This window comes from Salminus brasiliensis, chromosome 25 (assembly GCF_030463535.1).
Source record: "Salminus brasiliensis chromosome 25, fSalBra1.hap2, whole genome shotgun sequence".
Classification (NCBI taxonomy): domain Eukaryota; kingdom Metazoa; phylum Chordata; class Actinopteri; order Characiformes; family Bryconidae; genus Salminus; species Salminus brasiliensis.
This window is the reverse complement of record NC_132902.1, coordinates 25,716,438-25,738,079: the sequence shown is the minus strand read 5'-3', so window position 1 is coordinate 25,738,079 and position 21,642 is coordinate 25,716,438. Positions and strand designations below refer to the sequence as shown.

At 41.4% G+C, this 21,642-nt stretch overlaps 1 protein-coding gene across 1 annotated transcript in view; it reads left to right on the top strand.

Annotated features, from left to right (window-relative positions):
• The first annotated feature begins 1,498 nt into the window (after positions 1–1,498).
• The window catches only part of mylk3 (myosin light chain kinase 3), a 41,967-nt gene continuing 21,823 nt past the window's right edge, over positions 1,499–21,642 (top strand). The window contains exons 1-5 of the mRNA XM_072671695.1: positions 1,499–2,062; positions 5,785–5,878; positions 9,375–9,628; positions 14,864–15,554; positions 16,108–16,213. Of these exons, the coding sequence (XP_072527796.1) occupies positions 1,499–2,062; positions 5,785–5,878; positions 9,375–9,628; positions 14,864–15,554; positions 16,108–16,213 (1,709 nt within the window). The remainder of the gene's footprint in view (positions 2,063–5,784; positions 5,879–9,374; positions 9,629–14,863; positions 15,555–16,107; positions 16,214–21,642) is intronic.

Genomic DNA, 21,642 nt, shown 5'->3' with positions numbered 1-21,642 from the left:
TATATGCACATATATAAAATGACCTAACTGCATCTTTTCTGTGTGCTCTGTTCTTTTAAAACTTGGGTCAGCCTTGTTTAATGTATATTTGCTAAAAATATAAAAAATATGTTAAATGTATTTTGGATAATAATGCAATAATTATAATGGAATAAGAAAATGGGTGGCTTTGAGTTGCTTTTAGTGTTTTTTAGAAAAAAAAAATCTAAAACCAACTAAATCTATTTTCAAACAGTAGTTGATCTCTAGCAAGACCAGAAGCTAAATTTGGCATGTTCAATAGCCATGACGAAGATAAGACCAGACTGGGCCCTGGTCTCCTGCAACGAAAGGGCTACAGATGAAAAGGGCTGTATTTCCTTTACGATTCACCCAATATAGGTGTAAATGGCCTCGAGATTACATCTGGCATGGCATCGTTTCATTCCAACGACTAGTCATGGTCTCGTTTAAAAATCCAGGGTGCTGCTGGAGCAAAAGGCCAAAAACAAAAGTAGTGCCCCTGTCCAATTAGTTGTGGACAGCACTGTATTGTATTACAGAGACATGCTTCTGAAATAACAAATGTCAGTCTGGCTGTAAATCACCGTCCAACAAAACAAACAGCTGCTCATAATGATGATTATGTGAGGTGATCGTTCCTTGCAATGTGGCCCAGTCAAAGGTTCGGAAAGACCCTGGGTCAAGTTTCAGGACATGCATGGGTTGGTCTTTTTTTTTTTTTCCTTTCCCCAAGGTAGCTTTTCCTGGCAGTAGACAGCTCGATTGGATTCCTCATTGGGAGAGGGAACACATCTGAGATTCCAGCACACTATTCATCTTCATACCAGTGTCTGCAGAGGTTTATTTTTACAGAAAGTGTCAAGTCAAAGTCAAGTCACGTTCCAGCCATGGAGCACAAAGCCGACCGGATCATCTGGTGTGACTGATCAGCAGCGGTGGATCCACAGGAGAAGACGATACGTGCCTGAGCTTGGTCCCAAAAACATCCCTGCCTCTGCTCAACATTGGATTTCCTTGCCTTTGGCAGATCGCTGGCGGTCTGCAAAGGTCATTCCTTGCACGCTCGCTTGTCAGCGGCATCCGTGGAGGTGAATTTAAATGTTTTGATGACGTCAAGGGACTGCTGGAACTTTGGCAGGACCTTCTAGGCCGTATAAAAGCCCTGGGTCAGAGCGAGCTCCACAGAGAGTCGGGCAAGAGGAGTGGGGGGGGAGGAAAATAGAAGTGGTCAGATAAGATACCAGAATTGAGGTGTTTATTTAAGTGGTGTCATGTCTCTGGAACATACTGACCAGAGTCCGGCTGAGATGCTCGTTTCGGTGGGGGCGCGACGACACATCGCAGGAGCCCAGAAAGGAACGAGATTGGAGGGCCCGAAATAGCTGTCCCTGTCCCCTCTCTTGTCGATTGTGAGCTGAAGGATTAGTGGAGGTTCCTTCTGTCCTGCGTTGTCTTGCCGCTGTGCTGCGACCCTGCCGGCCTCTTCCCTCCAACCATGAGTAAACAGGTGACTCTGGCCACCTGCATTGCCAAGATGTACGAAGGCGGGAAGCTGGACAATGCTGGAGTGGCGTCTGCAGCAGCCCAGAAGAAGGCCAGCCCGACCCTCCTGGGAACTTTGAGCTGCGTGGAGGACAAGCTGAACCTTCTTGAAGGTAAGGTGGAACAGATTGCCAACTCTCAGGTAATGCTGCTTCAGAAGCTGGAGGGGGTGTATCAAGGCATGGATGCCCTGGAGAAGAACTTTGCCCAGTTCAAGAAGGATACAGTAGGACAGTCCAAGGCAAAGTCCACTCAAAAAGACACAAGACAAGCGGGCAGTGACGTGACGGAGGTCAGAGCGCTTTGCGAAGAAACCGTGGCGTTGCTGAAGAGCCTCAAGCAGGAAGGCCAGCTGCAGAGGAGGAAGATTGAGGGAATAGAAAGTTCGGTATCCACCCTGGATAAGGTGCTTGGGTACGTGGGTGAAGCCTTTCGCAGCTCCAAGATAGTGGAGTTCATTCTGAACGGTGTGGTGCCATGGAGGAAGCAAGGCCTTCTGGACACCTCGGAGGAGGAGGTCAGTAAGCTCCATGGCTTTGGAGGGCTTTTAGTGGCTTGTACTCAATACTCATGCAATATTCAGCACAGTGGGGAGAAAGGTGTTGAAAAGCCCCGGCTGTGGAGCGCTGGGTTTAGCGTGAAAGCTGGGTGACTGTCGATGTCTTTTAGAAGAAGCTTACGCTTTGAGAAATGTCTTTTATGACTTCTTTAACTGCCTTGAGGTTGAAAAAAAAAATCAATTCCGCTGGTCACTCAAATGTGATTCCCAGGTCACTCTTCTGTCTACAGAAAGGCCGGACCAGCTTTTTCTAAGAGTCTATTAAAGAAATATGTTTTTTTTTAACCAACATATCAACAACTTTGCTAAGCAATATCATATTCTGACTACTGACCCCTGATCTTATGTTTAATTGGGTTTATTCTAATGTTATATTGAGTTAATTACAGGTAGACACTCTCACTGACCCCTGATCTTATGTTTAATTGGGTTTATTCTAATGTTATATTGAGTTAATTACAGGTAGACACTCTCACTGACCACTGACTTTATGTTTATTTGGGTTTATTCTAATGTTATATAGAGTTAATTACAGGTAGACACTCTCACTGACCACTGACTTTATGTTTATTTGGGTTTATTCTAATGTTATATAGAGTTAATTACAGGTAGACACTCTCACTGACCACTGACTTTATGTTTATTTGGGTTTATTCTAATGTTATATAGAGTTAATTACAGGTAGACACTCTCACTGACCACTGACTTTATGTTTATTTGGGTTTATTCTAATGTTATATAGAGTTTTAGGGGTAGACACTCTTCCTGCTGAGATTCACTGGTTGGTACAGCGCTGTATTTTGATATTAATGGTTGGTGGAAAAAGATCAGGGAGCGAACAGCGAGTTTTTTGATCATACTGGATGACTGATGCACAAGAACTGTTATTCTTCCCCTGTTTGTTCTGTCTGAGCTCTGCTGTATTCAATTTATGATCTGGCCTTCCTTCCTGAGGTGCAGCAAATCAAATATACCGGCTAGCGGAACATGATTCCCAGGATGCTATTTTATCTGCAGAGAGTCTGGGCGGGCTTCGAGTTTCAAATTCCTCATCTGGTGACATGCCATTGTGCTGGATACGTCGTTCAGAGGCCCTTGACCCGAATGACTTAGAGTCCAGCTGTAGCCAAACTTATCCAGCTGTTCTGAGAACAAAACAAATCCGAATCGCTGTAAGAACCCTGCACACACAGAATGTGCTGAAGTGCTCTCAGACTCACTCCAGACAGATTTAGTATGGAGCGTTTTTGTGATGGTAAAACACTCCACGTCCTCACAGGTGCTAGTTCTGCTTAATTGGAGAGTTTAGTGTCAAAAATAGAAGCAGAGATGCAGAAAGGCTAAAAACATCGCAGCCGCTGTTGTAGTGGATGAGGTTTGGTTGATATTTGATATATTTAAAAGCTTTTGCAGCATGATGTGCATTATTTTATTCAGTGGATAAAGTTAAAGCAACCCTCCCATCTGCATACTTTGTGTTGTGTACACGAGTCAGCCATAACATTAAAGCCACCTGCCTAATATTGCGTAGGTCACCCTTGTTCCACCAACACTGCTCTGACCCATCCAGGCATGGACTCCACAAGACCTCTGAAGGTGACCAGATACCACAGGACACCTTCAGAGGTTATGTGGAGTCCATGCCTGATCACTGATTTAATGTTTATTTGGGTTTATTCTGAAGTTATATAGAGTTAATTACAGGTAGACACCCTCACTGACCACTGACTTTATGTTTATTTGGGGTTATTCTAATGTTATATAGAGTTAATTACGGGTAGACACTCTCACTGACCATTGACTTTATGTTTATTTGGGTTTATTCTTATGTTATATAGAGTTAATTACAGGTAGACACTCTCACTGACCACCGACTTTATGTTTATTTGGGGTTATTCTAATGTTATATAGAGTTAATTATGGGTAGACACCCTCACTGACCACTGACTTTATGTTTATTTGGGGTTATTCTAATGTTATATAGAGTTAATTACAGGTAGACACCCTCACTGACCACTGACTTTATGTTTATTTGGGTTTATTCTAATGTTATATAGAGTTAATTACAGGTAGACACTCTCACTGAACACTGACTTTATGTTTATTAGGGTTTATTCTAATGTTATATAGAGTTAATTACAGGTAGACACCCTCACTGACCACTGACTTTATGTTTATTTGGGGTTATTCTAATGTTATATAGAGTTAATTACGGGTAGACACTCTCACTGACCATTGACTTTATGTTTATTTGGGTTTATTCTTATGTTATATAGTGTTAATTACAGGTAGACACCCTCACTGACCACTGACTTTATGTTTATTTGGGGTTATTCTAATGTTATATAGAGTTAATTACGGGTAGACGCTCTCACTGACCACTGACTTTATGTTTATTTGGGTTTATGCTTTCTCTAGAGCTTATTTTAACAATTTAAATTGAAAAATGTTTGTTAATAATTACATTAATTAAATAATTAATATACAAATTGAACTTTAAACAGACCACATACTAGAACCAACTTCTGACACATGCTTTATTTTTGTGGGCAAAAAAGTGGTGCTCAGCTCAGCGGTTAAAGCTCCAGGCTATTGATGACAGGGTTGTGGGTTCAATACCCGGCTCGGCAAGTTGCCACTGTTGGGCCCTTGAGCAAGGCGCTAGAGTTTGCTGCCCACCGCTTTGGGGGTGTGTGTGTGTGTGCTCACTGCCTCTAGTTCACTAGTGTAAAAGGTGGAGGACACATTTCACTGTACGTAGTAATTAGTGACAGATACGTGCACCTAAGCTTCACACTAATAGCCTGATCCGTGACAAGACAGACCATGAGCGCCGTAAACCACTTGGTTCTGAGGGCCTGAGGCTGCAGGTTCTTGCAGCTGGGACGGTCGGCTGAGTAAGATCCATGCTTTTAAAGCACAGCAAACAAACAAACAAACAAACAGCCGTCTGTGCTACACAACCTGTGGTTCAGTCGCTGCCAAATGATCATCCTAAACGGCCTTAGTGGAACCAATTAACCCAGATTTGAACCTTTGTGAGTTTTTCATGTGACCTCCCGCCCGACACCCACTCACCAGCCTTCCCGTCATGCAGGCCAGTAACATGTTTGGAGAGAGTCTGCCATGCTGGCTCAGTCAAGCACACCGTTTCCAAATGTTCAGTGAACAGTGTTCTCTTCATTCTGATCGATGTTGCTGTGTCTAATGGGCCTACTCCACCATTTCATCCACTTATGAACATACATATATATTCATATAAAGGATCCCTTTCGGAGCTGTATAGAAAACCCCAGCTGAACTCCACCTCTACACGTGTTTAGTGTGTAACAGGGTGGTAGAGGATGCCTGGCTGTTCTGAATAAGTGAAAGGTAATACAGCACCGGAGTCCTGCGTCAGAGATAGCTTAGCTTTGGGGTGAGCTCTGTATTCAGGCTGGTTTTGATTCCGCTCAGGTTGGAGAGGATGAGTGTGTGTGTGTGTGTGTGTGTGTGTGTGCGTGTGTGTGTGTGTTTAACAGCTGAAGGCTCGGGAAGCGGAATAGAGTCTTTACTCTGGAGGAGAGAAGCAATCCTCAAGGTCGCTGTTGTTCAGGGAAACAAACAGAGCAGGTGCATTCATGCAGAAACAAACTCTGACACGTTCTCCACGTTCTCCACGTTCTCTCTCTCTCTTCCAGAAGAACATATCAGACGACGGCTCGGCCGAGGCCAACACAGCCCTCTGCCATCAGGGGACTCAGGCTCCAGAGGAGATTAATGAGGCAGCTGCAGGTAGTGTTCCAGCATCTCTCCAAACTCTGCCGAGCTTTCTCATCAGCAGCGCTACTTTTATCTGAAGGTTCCACATGGCCCATACACACACACACACACACACACACACACACACACACACACACACACACACACCTCCTGAGCAGTAATTAGTCACGCCATTTGCTGGTGAAAATGAGCACTTTGGATGATTCCACTGTAAGAGAACCCGCTGATTACGATAATCTACTAGTCTGATTTAATGCTTTCCGTCATCCTCTCAAAACTGATGAACCATTAAAGAACCAAACTGTTTAGAGCTCAGGTTGTTGAGGCTAGAGTTAAGAGTCCTATCTAGAACTTCATTAACATCTTCAAAGTAAACAGTCCTAAAAGGTTCACTTTAAAAAAATGTTAGTAAAAGCAATGGTTCTATCTAGAACTACATTAAACCACTGGATTCTATCTAGATCCCATTAACGCCTTTCAAAGCCTTTCAAAGGATCCTATCTAGAACCTTATTGACAGCCATCAAAGTCAACAAAGTAAATATTACTCATTGGTTCACATAAAAAATTGTAAAAGAGATTATTCTATCTAGAACCCCTTTAACACCATTTAAGATAAACATTCCAAAATGGTTCCTTTAAAAAAACGTTAGCAAATGGTTCTATCTAGAACCCCACTAAAAGTACAGGATAGTTTTAAAACATTAATACATTAAACCACTGGTTCTGTCTGGAACCCAAGCAAGGCCTTTTACAGTAAACATTGATATTTGGTTAATTGAAAAAAAACATGCAATGGCTCTATCTAGAACCCTGTTGACAGCCATTAACATTTCTAATTGGCTCACTTCAAAAAAGCATGAGTAAAATCAATGGTATAATCTAGAACCCCAACAACAATTAAGTGGTTTACTTTTAAACACATTATTAAAAGCAGTGGCTCTATCTAGAACCCAATTGTCAGCCTTCAAAGTAAACATTCCTAAATGGTTTATGAAAAAGAAAACATATATAGTAAAAGTGCTGGTCCTGTCTAGAACTGAGAGCATTCAAGGAACCATTCAAATGCTTCTTTTCATGGTTAAACCTGTATATGGTTCTTTAAGGAAACAAATGTGGAATGTCTCCATCCACTCTCAGCAAGTAGTGGTCTATATAAAGTTCTGAAAGAGGGTTCTTGGAGGTTCTTGAAGGCCACGACCCATTTAAGCACCACCCATTTTTTCATGGTTCAATAAGAAACCACTGGTTGTACAATAGATTCCTTGAAGCGCTTATTTAAGGAGGGCACTCCAGCACAGTATCGTTGATTTCTTTATAATGTAGGTGGTGTCCACCCTGCTGAACTCCACCTCCAGCACTCGCTGAGTTTTCATTTCATGGGAGGAAGGTTGTCGATTTCTGGCTCCCTGTCAGCACAGGGTGATACACCACCTACTCCAGGGTCCAGTAGACCGAACCGAGCAGTTAGAGGCCTCCCCCGGGCCCACTGAGCCGCCCTGTGTTCTGCGTTTCCGTGTAGGAGGCAGAAGGAAGGGGGCGGTAGAGAGCTTCAGATGCAGCTGAAGGCACGTGTTAACCTTTAGCCTTTAACAACATCAAAAACACTGAGATGTGTAACTGTGCTTTCTGCTCAGTCCCTCAGAGCCAGAGTTAATACCCTGTTTACTTTCATATTTTATTCAAAAATATGATGCCATCCACAATAAATGACTCATTATCTATTACAGAGAATTCAAACTACCACAAATTATTTACTCTAGCAATTAGTAGCAATTCGCAATTATTCAGAACTCAATTATTAGTACTTAACTCAAATTATTTATTCAGTACCTACTATCAATTATTCAGTAGCAACTCACAATTATTCAGTATTTCAATGTTATATAGTAACTATTATGAATTACTCAGTACATCAATTATTTTGTATCTACTATCAATTATTAAGTACTTATTATTCAGGTAGTTACTGTATATGAATTATTCAGTGCATACTATCAAATTTTTTGTACTCATTAGTCATTACCAAGTATGCATTATTCAGTACAATCTATTATCTAGTATCTACTATCACTTATTCTACTACTAGAAAGTATTCAGTATCTACTATAAATTATTCAGTACTTAACATGGATTATTTAGTATATAACATACATTAGTCAGTACTTCTGTTTAGTACCTAATATGAATTATTCAGTATGTAGTAGCAATTGTTCAGTTACTACAAAGAATTATTCAGTACTAATGAATTATTCTTTATCTACTATAAATTATTCAGTATCTACTATACGTTATTTACTATATAATACAAATTAGTCAGTATCTACTAGCAATTATTTAGTATTTAACATAAATTATTCAGTACTTCACTTTTTAGTACCTAATATGAATTATTCAGTATCTACTATAAATTATTCAGCAACCACTTGGAATTATTCAGTACTTAATAATTCCATACTTAATGAATGAAATACATATGAGTTACTCAGCATCTACAATGGATCATTCCATATCTACTATGAATTATTTATTATATACTACTAATTGTTCAGTATATACTTTGAATGATTTAGTATATACTACAACGTCTTTAGTACCTAAAAGCAATTATTTAGTACTTAACATAAATTATTACCGTATATGAATTATTCAGTATCTACTAGCAATTATTCAGCAACCACTTGGAACTATTCAGTACTTGATAATTCCATACTTAATATGAATTATTCAGTATCTAGAATGAATCATTCCATATATACTATTAATGATGTACTATATACTACAAATTATGCAATATCTACAATGGATCATTCCATATTTACTGTGAATTATTTATTATATACTGTAAATTATTCAGTATCTACTATTGATGATTTACTATATACTACAAATGATTCAGTATCTACTATAAATTATTTATTATATACTACTAATTATTTAGTATCTACTATAAAATATTAATTATATACTACAAATTGTTTAGTATCTACTATATATTATTTACTATATACTACAAATTATTCAGTATCTGTAATGGATCATTCCATATCTACTATGAATTATTTAGTATATACTTTAAATATTAATTTCATTATTCATTATTCAATTTTTGAATTTTTCATACTTTATCATTCAGTATCTAATATAAATAATTGGGTATATTTGATAAGATTTCAGCTACTTTTCTCCTGCATACTAAATAAACAGCATTCAGTGCACTCCGATTAATATAATATTATATAATGCTCCCAGTTTTACATACAAATGCTAATTTTTACATAATCTGTGTTTGTGGGCGGAGCATGGTTTGCCTATAAAGAAACAAATCAACCATGTAAATGACGAGTTATTGATGATCCAGACTGACAGGTAATTTGAATAGTTATAGTAGTATTTACTGTAGTAAGAGTAAGAGTTAAAAACGGAGGCCTGCTGAAGGGGGTTGAAAGGATTCACCTCATGCAGAGAAGTCTTGACCCTCTACTCTCCTGTCTCCTGTCCTCCTACAGTCCTGTGTGAGCGTGAGGACCAGAAGGTGACATTTCCAGGCTCGGCTGAACCAGAGGTAGCCCAGTGCGTCCCCAGCGGTGGTGAGATGTGCGCAGGTAAAGCCCAGCGCAGGGTGAAGGAGGTGACGCTGAAGAGCCGAGAGCCCAGCAGAGTGCAGGCCTTTGCTCCTCTGAGCCAAAACCAGCCTCAGCAAGCACCAGAAACCGAGCCTTCAGAGACCCCGGCCGTGCCGGAGGCTGAGCAGGACTCCTCAGTTTCCCAGCTGCTGAGGTGAGGAGCTGAATCTAAATCGTCCGGATGAAAGCAGTCGTGTGGAACCGCTGTTTCCAAATCCCTCAGCTGCAGAACCTCTGTGCCGAGCGGCTTTACTTTACTCTCCTGCTCTAACACACTCCATTCAGCTCATCAGCCACTAATCAGTCCCTTCATGTCTTCAGTCAGGAGTGTTAGAAGAGGGAAAAGCTCTCCTGGAAAGGATTTAGAGAGGCTGTACGCACTGACACCTCTCAGCAGTCTCTGAATGCTTATTAAAGACGTATATTGCACAATTCTACATTTATAGAGTTCCATGTAGAATCATCCAGCCGGATGATACTATATCATTAAAGCCTGTAGCAGAGCTTCTCAGCCCTGGTCCTGGAGGCACCCTGCCCTTCACATTCTGGTGGACCACCTGCTTTAACACACCTCCTGCAACTCTGAAAGGGCTTGGTAATGAGCTGGATAGGTGAGAATGATCAGGTGGGCTGGGAGCAGGGAAAGCACCAAAACCCATATTCTTAACTCCATAGATATTATAACAATTATTAAAAGTATTTGTGGAGGAAAAGCCCATCAGTCATCCAACTCCCCCCTTTTTAGTACCTAACCTAATTATTCAGTATCTACTAGCAATTATTTAGTAACTACTAGGAATTATTCAGTACTTAATAATTCCATACTTAATATGAATCATGCAGTATCTATAATGGATCATTCCATATCTACTATGAATTATTTAGTATATACTACAAATTATGCAGTATCTACAATAGATCATTCTATATCTACTATAAATGATTTACTATATACTACTAGAAAATATTTAGTACTTTACATAACTTCTTCAGTAATTCCCTTTTTATTACCTAATATGAATTATTCAGTATCTACTACAAATTATTCAGCAACCACTTGGAACTGTTCAGTACTGAATAATTCCATACTTCCATACATATGAATTATTTATTATATTTATTATATACTGCAAATTATTCAGTATCTACTATTGATTATTTACTATATACTACGAATTATTCAGTATCTACTACAAATTATTTACTACAATGGATCATTCCATATCTACTATAAATGATTTATTATATACTGCAAATTATTCAGTATCTACTACAAATTATTTACTATATACTGTAAATTAGTCAGTATCTACTACAAATTGTTTACTATATACTTTTAAAAAATATTTAGTTCTTAACATAACTTGTTCAGTAATTCACTATTTAGTACCTAATATGAGTTATTCAGTATTGTATATGAATTTTTCATACTTTATCGTTCAGTACCTAACATAAATTATTGGATATATTTGATAAGATTTCAGCTACATTTCACATGCATACTAAATAAATAGCATTCAGTGCACTCCAATTAATATAATATTATATAATGCTCCCAGTTTTACATAAAAATGCATATTTTTACATAATCTGTGTTTGTGGGCGGAGCATGGTTTGCCTATAAAGAAACAAAGCAACCATGTAAATGATGAGTAATTAATTAACTACAAAAAATGAGGACCATCCATGAAAACCTTGGTCTTTTTGTACATCTGGAGGTCTGATCTTAGAGATGGAGATCCCCCCCACACACACTACATTACTACCTTAAATGTGTAGATTTAGAACCAGCTGTAGAACATTATCTGCAGATGATCAGAACATGGTTGGAGAGGATTATTCTGGAGGAGTCTGGAGTCTCATTTAAACCTCAGATGTTTAGTCTGGTCTGATCTTGATTGATGGTTGAAATGAGATGTGAAGAAGATCACCATCATGGCCAGATCCAGAGAGCTCTCTGAGGCCTTCAGAAAGAAGTTGTAGATGCAGAGGAGTCTGGGAAGGGGTTTAAACAGATATCAGAACATGTTAGAAATCAGCCCCTGTTTCACAGGGCCAGGCCAGTCTCCAACATTCCTAAAATGTCATCATGGGATCTACAGGTAGATCTTGCTGCAGCTGATGACAAAGTACAGCACCTACGTACCACCAGAAAGACGGAGGAGTGCAAGGAGGAACCCCCTGCTGTCAAAAACCCATCAGGGCAAGACTGAAGATTCATCCGTCTGAAGTCATGGTCTTTGTCTAGGTTTTCTCTGGCAAACTTTAGTCTTGTCCTGGTGTTGTTTTCTGACAGTCGTCCTCCTCGCAGACCTATTATTTTGTCAGTGTTTTGTATGGACGACCTCTGTCTGAAAAGTCCCACCCTTACTTGAATGCAGCACTAAGAGAGCAGGAGGCTAGAGTGCACACGTGGTCCTCGGTTTCAGACACAGCTACTGCTGAGATTGTAGTTCTCCAGAATGTCAGGATTATCAGGTAGTCTTCCTCCAAATGGCAGGTCTAATAGTCACTGTACACACCACCCGAGAGCAACCCTCACACGGTCCTATCTTCTACCACCGTCGCTTGTCTCAGAACATGCCTTTGTGTTTCACAGCAGCTTTGAGAATTTCACTTAAATCAAATTGTCACTTCCATCCATCTGCTGCTCTGATCGCTCGGAAAGGCAGGCTGTATCTCTTTGAAGTCGCTCCATCGCCACTCTGCAGTGTTCGGAGGAAGAAGTTAAGAGCGTGCATTGATTGCTGGATAAAAGCACAGCTGTTTGCTATGAGGGGATTGGCGTTAAAGGCGGGAATGAAGTCTCTGCTGTTCTGCGGCTCTGCTTACTTCCCTCCACTGACAGTGGGGACACACATGCATCTACTGGAGATAGGATGTTGTTGCTGGGGGGATAAGTAGGCCTCAGTTTTGAGGGTGGGAGGCAGCAAAATACCTCTAGACCCATGCATACATAAACATTTTCTCAATTACCAACAATAATAAATAACCATAATAGTCTATATGTATATAGAAGCTACCCAGACATAAAAGAGCTGTATTGCAACATGTAAGGTGGTAGTAACTTCAGGCACCTGCAGGTGGCGAAGGTGGGAAGGTGTGTGACAGGACTCAGACATTGAGAAGAGGTGGTGCAGTGCAGTGAGGGTCTTGTTGGATGTGTAGAAAATGGGTCAGAAGGCAGATGTTAATGAATCTGCAGGTGTCTGGAAGCATACGGTCATACAGGTCTACCAGCAGTTGCAGAAATCCCAGCCTACAGGAAACTCTCCTCAATCTCCTCATTCTTTTATATACATTATATATATATATAAATATATAAGAGAGAGGGGAATGGAGTACTGTGCAAAAGCCCCACTGTGTTCATCATTAGAACATCTCCAAAGTTCTCCTCATGGAGTCTAGTATTATTTAGAGTTCTCCTCAGATCAACACCTGGTTTGGTGGTAAATCAGGGCTTAATGATGGTAAATCAGGTGAGCTGCTGCTGCTGCTGCTGCTGCTGATGGAGTTGAACACATCCTCCATGCTGTGCTGGCTGGACTGGGGGGCATCCAGGAGAAACCTGGAGGAGCCGAGCTCTGTTCTTCAGGCAGGCTTGAGGCTATATGTGCTGCTCTATTTAAGCAGTCTCTGCACATACCTGCAGGTACATATAGACCAGGTGTGGTGGTCGAGAAGGCGGGGCTTAAAGAGAGGTGTTTAAAACTGTCAAAATACTGGAGACTTTATGCAGTTGTTTGTCTTTTGTCTTGTCTTGCGTCCAGGAAAAAGAGGACGAATGTTCACCCTAGATAAACCCCTTCTTTCACATGAATGGAGATACAGTAATCACATAGCAACTGATGTGATGAGTAAGATACAGTCCCACTCTAATTAACACACCCCTCCGGCACAGCAGCAGCGTGCAAGGCTTTTCATATGGAACATGGAGCGCGTTATTAGGCCGGGCACGTGAAAAGCACTCCATGTGATAATGTGAATGTATCCTTTAGACTAAATCATAAAGCTTGATCTTTTATGTCTAGAATGAAAGGCTTTGAAGAGGCACAGTGCTCTCAGCATAATTGCAAGAGTCCGGCATTCATTTGATCTATTACCGAAGCTTGTGGACGATGCAGCACAACAAAGGGCTTCAAGACCAAGGGTTGTGTCGCCTGCGCTGCAGGAACTTTTACTCTGAGCAAGGTCACGTTTCCTCTATAGTTCTCAGCACTTCGGTGTCCGTCCTCAATCATGACCTTTGAGATTACACAGATTTGTTCAAGGAATCGTTCGAGGAATCCTCGAATCCTTGAAGCCTCTAAATGAACCACTGTGTAATCACAAGCTTCCAATGTGGCTACTGACCTGCATCCTCTGCCTGGCACTGTGTGATCTGTGCTGCACATGGCCAAGCACTTCACAGCAGCTGGACTAGCATGCTACGCTAGATGCTATGAGCATATTGTTTGATAGTTTGATTGCTTGTCCAAAAACACTGTACCCTGAAAGGTTCTTTGGGGAACCAAAAATGTCATTCTGTAATAGCACTGTAAAGCCGTGGTTAAATCCGAACCCCAATGGACAGTCCATGACCTTTGACCTTAAATGAGAATTATTTAGCGTATTAAGTATTAGCGACAGAGTCAATGAGGATGCCCAATCCCATTCCTTTGCCTGGGCGTAAACACAATGAGTCAAGACTGTGATGTAACAGTTTTGAGGTTTTGGAACTGACTCGTTTTACAGGTCTTTTTTCTTATAAAGATTCTGCTGATGTTTGAGGTTCACGGTTTGTCAATGCTATATACTGAACCCTCCATTACTCCAATGCAGTTTTAAATTTCGGGGCACCTTGAAGGGTTGCTTGCCCAAAAATATTGATCATATCAATACCAATTCTCATTTTCTGGAGTATCCGAAATGCTACAGAACCTAGTATTGCATTGTCTGGAGTTTCTTTAAACTTTAAAAAAATGTTCTTTACACTCATACATCTCATTAAAATATTGTTCCTTTAACCTGAAAAGTTCTTTGGGGAACCGAAGAACCACAGAGTTGTTCTGTGATATCAGCGTAAAGCAGTGGTTCTCAAATCTGGATCTACAGGTGGTCCAGAGCTATCATCCAAACCAGCACACAACACAATAGGCCTACAGTAAAAATGTAGACTCCCTGGACGTCTCTGAGAACCAGTTTGATAACCACTGCCCTGAAGAACCTGAGCTTTGATAGTCTTCAGTGTTTTCCTCTGTTCTGAGTTAATTAGCATGATGAACATCATTCAATTTAATATCATTTGAAGTGATCAGGACTGAACTTACTATTAAACCACTGATTTGAATGATGTGTTTCTGGCAATCGATACACACAGAGTTCGTGAGCAGACAGTAGAAGTCTCTGCAGCCCGGGAGCAGCCATCTCTGGACTGTTCTGCTCGAGCGGGGCTGAAGCAGGAGCTGGAAGCGAAGCAAAGGAAGGAAGACGTCCCTGAGGAGCAATGGCTTGACGCCCAGCAGCGCATGCCTATCAAAGAGAACTTGGAGCCAGGCTTGAGGCAGAAGGAGGAGGCAGTTGCTCTGGCAACCTCATGGCCAGAAGGTGCCGAGTGCGAGCCAGGATCCAAACCGGTCACCCGGGAAACTAACATAGAGAACACTGACACGGTTCGAGGAAAAACTGTCATATGCCAGGACGGGTCGGATTCTGCTAAAAAGAGTCCTGAGCCACAGAGTGGAGCAAGTCCAGCACCTCAGAACAAGACGAGTCCACCACCACAGAGTGGAGCAAGTCCAGCACCTCAGAACAAGACAAGTCCAGCACTACAGACTGGAGCGAGTCCAGCACCACAGACTGGAGTGAGTCCAGCACCACAGAACAAGACAAGTCCAGCACCACAGACTGGAGTGAGTCCAGCACCACAGATTGGAGTGAGTCTAGCACCACAGACTGGAGCGAGTCCAGCACCACAAACTGGAGCGAGTCCAGCACCACAAGGTGAAACAGGTCCAGCACCACAGACTGGGGCGAACTCAAACTCAGCAGGTCTCACCAAGGCATTACAGCTTCTCGTCATTGGTATGTATTGATCTTTTTTTTATGTTTTTGGACTAAAATAATTAAGTTATGTGACAAAAATCCATAACATGCTGTCCAAAAGTATTTGGACACCTCTTCTAATGAATGAATCCAGTTGCTTACAGTCGCACATCCACTGTTTATGTGCTATAATCAGTCTAGAAAAGCACTGACCAGTAGAATCACCACGCCCAATCCAGTGCAACCATCTCACAGCACAAATGAAGTAAAAAATGTGGTCATTATACATCAGGTTCATGCTGACATGAGGCCCTGCGGAACTAAACGTGCAACAAGGATGAACCAAATAGCTTGGCAAACCCATGCAACAGCTGTCCTTTCCAAGCAGGACGATGGATCACTTCACAGCTTCTCAGTTAGCGCTGGCGGCCGCAGTCGAGGCTACTTTAGCAATCTGTCAAAGTTCCTGGCTATAATGTGAAAACTGGTTTGTGTCATTACCTTCAGACCCACTTTCAGACTTCACCTGTTGGGGGGGACGTCATCAGCTAGGCCTTTTTTTCCACCACACTCTGTTTCTTTGTTTTTCCAGACGACTGCCCGCCCAGGCCGGCTCCATTCGAGCACCGCATCGTCAGTGCCAAGCAGGTTCCCATGGGCTCCTATTACGCAGTTAAGCCTAATGAACTGCTGGGAGGGTGAGTAAAGATCAGAGTTCCTCACGGTGGCCTTTGGATGGACTTTGTTTTCAAAACAGTCAGAAGTATTAGGACAGTGATAGTGATCTTGGTTGCACTATAAAAAATTATATAATAGCAAGTGTAATGTTCTTAAATGTATTCCACATATCTACCATCTCTCGCTTTGAGATTATTATAGAAATATTAAAATAATAAATAACCAATTTCTTAAGATTCTTTTTACTAAAAGGGTCTCATTCCAATTTGCTATATTCAAGAATATTTTATAGTACTTACTGAATAATTCATATGGGGTATTATATAATTAACAGCAGATAGTAAATAATTGATAGCAGATACTAAATCATTCAAATGTACAGTAGATACTGACTAATTCATAGTGGCTGCTGAATAATTCATCGTAGACATTGAAAAATTCATAGTGCATATTAAATAATACATAATAGAGCACTGAATAATTGTTAATTGAATTCTACAAAAAGTATATTGTGATGAATTCATAGTGGACACTGAAAATTTATAGTAGATCATGAATAATTAATATTAGATACTGCATAATTCATTGTAGACCATGAATAACTAATAGTAGATATTGAATAATTCATAGTAGATCATGAATAATTAATAGAAGATACTGGATAATTTATAGTAGATACTGAAGAAATTACAGTAGATACTGAATAATTCATTGTAGACATTGAATAATTCATAGGGGATATGAAATAATACAAAATAGAACACTGTACTACACTACTATGCTACTATACTATACTACTGGTGGTTGGTGTGGTGCAACAGATAACACCACTACATGCCACTGAGCTACCACACCACGTGGGAGACTGGGGTTTGATTCCCAGTCTGGGTGACTGTGCTGCACTACACCAATAAGAGTCCTTGGGAAAGACTCCTAACACTACATTGGCCCACCTCTGTAATACCAGTAACCTTGTAAGTCGCTCTGGATAAGTGCGTCAGCTAAATGCCATAAATGTAAATGTACACAATACTTGTTAGTCAAATTCTACAAAATTTCATAGTGGAAAGTGAATAGATCATAGTATATTGTAATTAATTCATAGTGATAATGAATAATTCATAGTAGACCATTAATAATTAATAGTAGATACTGAATAATTCATAGTAGGCATTGAATAATTCATAGTGGATATTAAATAATACATAATAGAACACTCAATAAGTGTTAGTCGAATTCTACAAATGTTTATAGCAGAAAGTGAATAAATCATAGTATATTATGATTAATTCAAAGTGGATCATGAATACTAGATGATAATATTAGACTAATAGAGTTAAATCTAAACAAAATAATTCTGGGGTTTAAGGGGTTAAAAGGAGTTCATTGCTAATATGATCCTCTTTAGATACTATGTAGAAAATCAGCTGATCTAAACCTGACCTCTACACTATTGAATCAACTGAATTTCTACAGAAGTCATTCGAGCAGTGGCAGCTGCTGCTAATCTGTAAGGGACCATTAGAATGTGCCTCTGTAAAATCATCCTGCAGGTGAAACACTGACGAAGTTACCCGAGGCAGTATTTCAGCTTTACCGCCGCAGAACGTATGTGTGTGTTTAAGGGTGAACCATGTACAGTAGGTGTCTTTGGCCTTTTCATGCATACTGTAGGCACGCAGTTCAGTGCACTGTTGTTGGATACAGAGGTATAATGACCATGTTACGCCATGCAAAGCATTTGGCACCATGCTGAAGTCCTATTCATAATGACACCATGCTGGTGATCAGCATGCCTCTGTCTTTTTTAAATGTGGTGGCATTGCTTACATGTGTCCTCAGTGACAGCCAATGAAAATCAACATGTTAATGAGTTAATGCCTATTCATTACCAATTCTAGTGACTGTAGTTTAAGAATTAGAGTTACAGATTCTAATAAAAGAAGCAGAAATGCTCTAAACTACAACAACTAATAAACCATAGAATAATAGAAATAACTCACACCCTATTAATGGACTGGCCCCTATTCTTGCCCTGCCTCGTGCCCAGTGATTCTGGGAAGGTTCAGGACCCACCATGGCCCTGACCCTACCTTGTTTGGTGTGGACCAATCACACCTTTCCTTCAGTGCTGTTTTTTTTGCAGTGAGGTGTGAACGGTCTACTTACAGATGCAAATCCAACACATGGTTGGTTAGTGTAGTGGGTAACAACACCACCTTTCCTGTAGCAGGCTAGGGTTCGATTTCCCGGCCTGGCAACCACACCTGTCAGAGAAATGCTGTGTATATGTAAATGTAGATGAACCATGGTTGTACAAAAAAAGTCTGGGTCAGCTTCCATGATCTAAAGCAAATGAAAAAGTTATGAATTATTATGTTAGGTGGGTCCAAGCATCTGCAACCTGATTGGTTAAATTGAAACCAATGCATGATTAAACCAATGTCTTATAAAGAAGATCAGGCCTATTTTTAACAATGACTTGGATTATCCATTTTATCCAGAATGTACTTTTGGCATAGATCTGCATCTTAAAATATGCTTCCAATTAAAAGCTAATTGACAGTTAGAAGTAAACCGATAGTTTTAGTAATTAATATGAACAAATGATCAAAAAAAGTAGAAAATCATTGAATACACCTGTGATTTCCAATTAGCCTTACTGCATTACCATGGTTCTAAAAGGACCAGTGAACACCAGAACCTTCTTAATGTTGGACCTATGGGCTGTGTCTATCTGCATGTCTGCATCATGGCTCAATCTGGACCTGAGGACCTGAAAAATCTGATGGTGAGACTTCGCAAAGATGGAACATGATAGAGGAAGATCAATGACCAACTAAGAATGTGTGGAAATGCAGCAGCAGCAGTAATCAGGAGCTACAGAGCGAGCCCTGGTTCCCCAATCAGAGCTGCAGTGGCAACCCTCCTAAAATGACGCCACGGACAGTCCTCTGCTTGCACAATCTAGCTCTGAAAAACAGACGGGCAAGTGCTTCAGACGTGGCACAGGGGTTATCAGTGGAAATGGGGGTTTCTGTGAGAGCTCAGACAAGCACAAAACTGCAAGATCTAAAGAACTGATAAACTGCTGCTCAGCACAGTGAATGCAAAGCCCTGACAGTGGAGCACGGAGGTGAGAGAGTGGTGAGCTGGGGCTGCATGAGTGCAGAAGGTGTTGGGGAGATGACATTTATAGATGGCACCATGAATATGCTGGTGGATGTACAAAATACTGTCTGACAGGATGACTCCCAGTCTCCAGACGCTTGGCAGGAGAGGAGGATTCCAGCATGATATCGATCCAAAGCACACTGCCAAAATTACAGAAGTTTCAAAAGAAGAAAAAAAGTATAAAACTATGATCTTGCAAAGTATGGCACCTGACTTAGATCCAATGGGGGACACGTCTGGAGCGTTTTAAGGAGAAAGGAAGAGCAACACAACCTCCCACCCCCCCCACCCTCCCGGTCTCCATGTATCTTCCATGCAGGAGGAGGATTGGGTCTGTCATCCAAAATAAAGGTGGACACACTAAGGGCTCTATCTCTATCTCTATCGATGCTCGTTGCTATCTTTCACCCCGCCATCAGTCTATTCTCACTCAACTCCGCCTGTATATCTAAGCTGATGGGAGCGGTGGTCTCGAAATGATGGTTGTTCAGGGCTGTTTCTGGAGTATTGCTGTGTGTCTTGGTAACGGAAAACACAGGAAAAGCTCCACTGATCGTAAAACAACCTAGACAGACGTTCGTCAACACTCAGACGTCCGTTGCTATCTCGGCAGTGAATTGTCAACACAGGCGCGTGCAGCCCGACGCTCGTACCCCCCCCCCATGCTTTACACCACGAAATATGAACCCGCCAAGGTCAGTCAGACCGCACCTGTCTCTTAAAGCGAGTGACGGCGAGAGACGTTTTGAGCGTTTCAAGCTGAGCAAGGCCAACTTTTCCCGTCGTTACCATAGCAAAGACACACCGACTCACCCCCTAAATTAAGCTGTATGGTGCACGGTTGACGGCTTGCCAAAAAAGGTCGCTGAAATAGGGCCTGAGTGTTGAAAAAATAAAAAAATTGAGTCTTGGGTGTCTGATTTCTGAGGTGCTGCGTTCCTGCTGTGGGTTCTGTATTTTACTATAGTAAATCTAAACTACTTAGAAGTAATGCAATTACTGTAAACGGTTCGATTTTGAATTATATGGAGTTTTGTAATAACCTAAAGTTCCTAACTTTGCACCCAGCCACCGCCCTGCTCCTCCTGATGATCCAAATTACGCTCTACCTCTGCTTGGCAAGGTGGGGTCTGCCTTAGGGTCCACCAGCTCGAAGCCTCCCACAACTCCAGCCCAATTTCTCGAGTTCCCCTTCCTTACCTCAGCCAAGCGAGCACGGCCCACGCTTTGCAAATTGAGAGTGCACAGGACTGTACTCTTCTTCTGTATACATATACTACTGTTACACAAAAACCTTGTATCTCCAAAACAGCAGCATTACAGGAGAAGAGAAAACCTTCTAAACTTTCAGTGGACGTCAATGTGAATAGATTTGATTCATTCAGTCATTTCGGAGCATTTCTATTGGTCCATTCCTCAAGAAATTTGGAGACAATGTAAAGATCAATTGGCAGATTCAGATATGTCAAAAAGTGCAAACCCACCGCACCAAATTATAGAGCTGGGCAGAGGAAAAGCAAGAGAACGAGGCATGAGCTTAACACTGTAAGCAAATGCGAGATTACACACCTCATTATTTGGCTCGGGGTGCCTAAGGTGTCGCAGGCGAATGCATCAGCTTAAATGCCCCTCAGGCCCCCCTCATGTGATAAAGGCTCTCCAGCTGGTAATTATAGTGTAGTGCTATCAGTACACTGTCAACTTGGCATTTACCCAGTGGCGTCCTCTGACAATAACAATGCAGATAAGGCCAGCTTATGCCGGGCGCTTAGAGATAAACATATAGGCACTGGCTATATATCTACTGGGGGGTAGGGTGGTGGAGGTGGAGATTTTGGGTTGGCAGGGGGGCTGGTCTGCTGATAGTGTGTAGGAGGGGCAGAAGATAGCATGTACTGTTGAAGCTGAACAACTGGCCCCGACAAAAACACAGTCTAACACAGTCTGGCACCCCTGATACACCCCCCCCCCCCCCCCCCCCATCTCCATGCATGGGCCACTATAATAAGCGCTGGGTTGTTTTTGACTCGTCATGGGCAGAGTTTATTTCGGGCGAGTGTTGAGCAGGTCCGCTTGCGTAGGCCTTACTTTGAGTCACAGGTGCTTTACCTACCTTACGTGGAGAGGAAAAAACCTTGGTGCCTGCAGCGGAAAGCACGCACTCGTAGTACACTTCACAGGGGCGATGGTAGCCTCTTTGCTGTACTACTCTCTGAGTGTAATGTACTGTGGTGAATGGTGGTGAATGATCCCACTATTTTTTACAGATGAATTT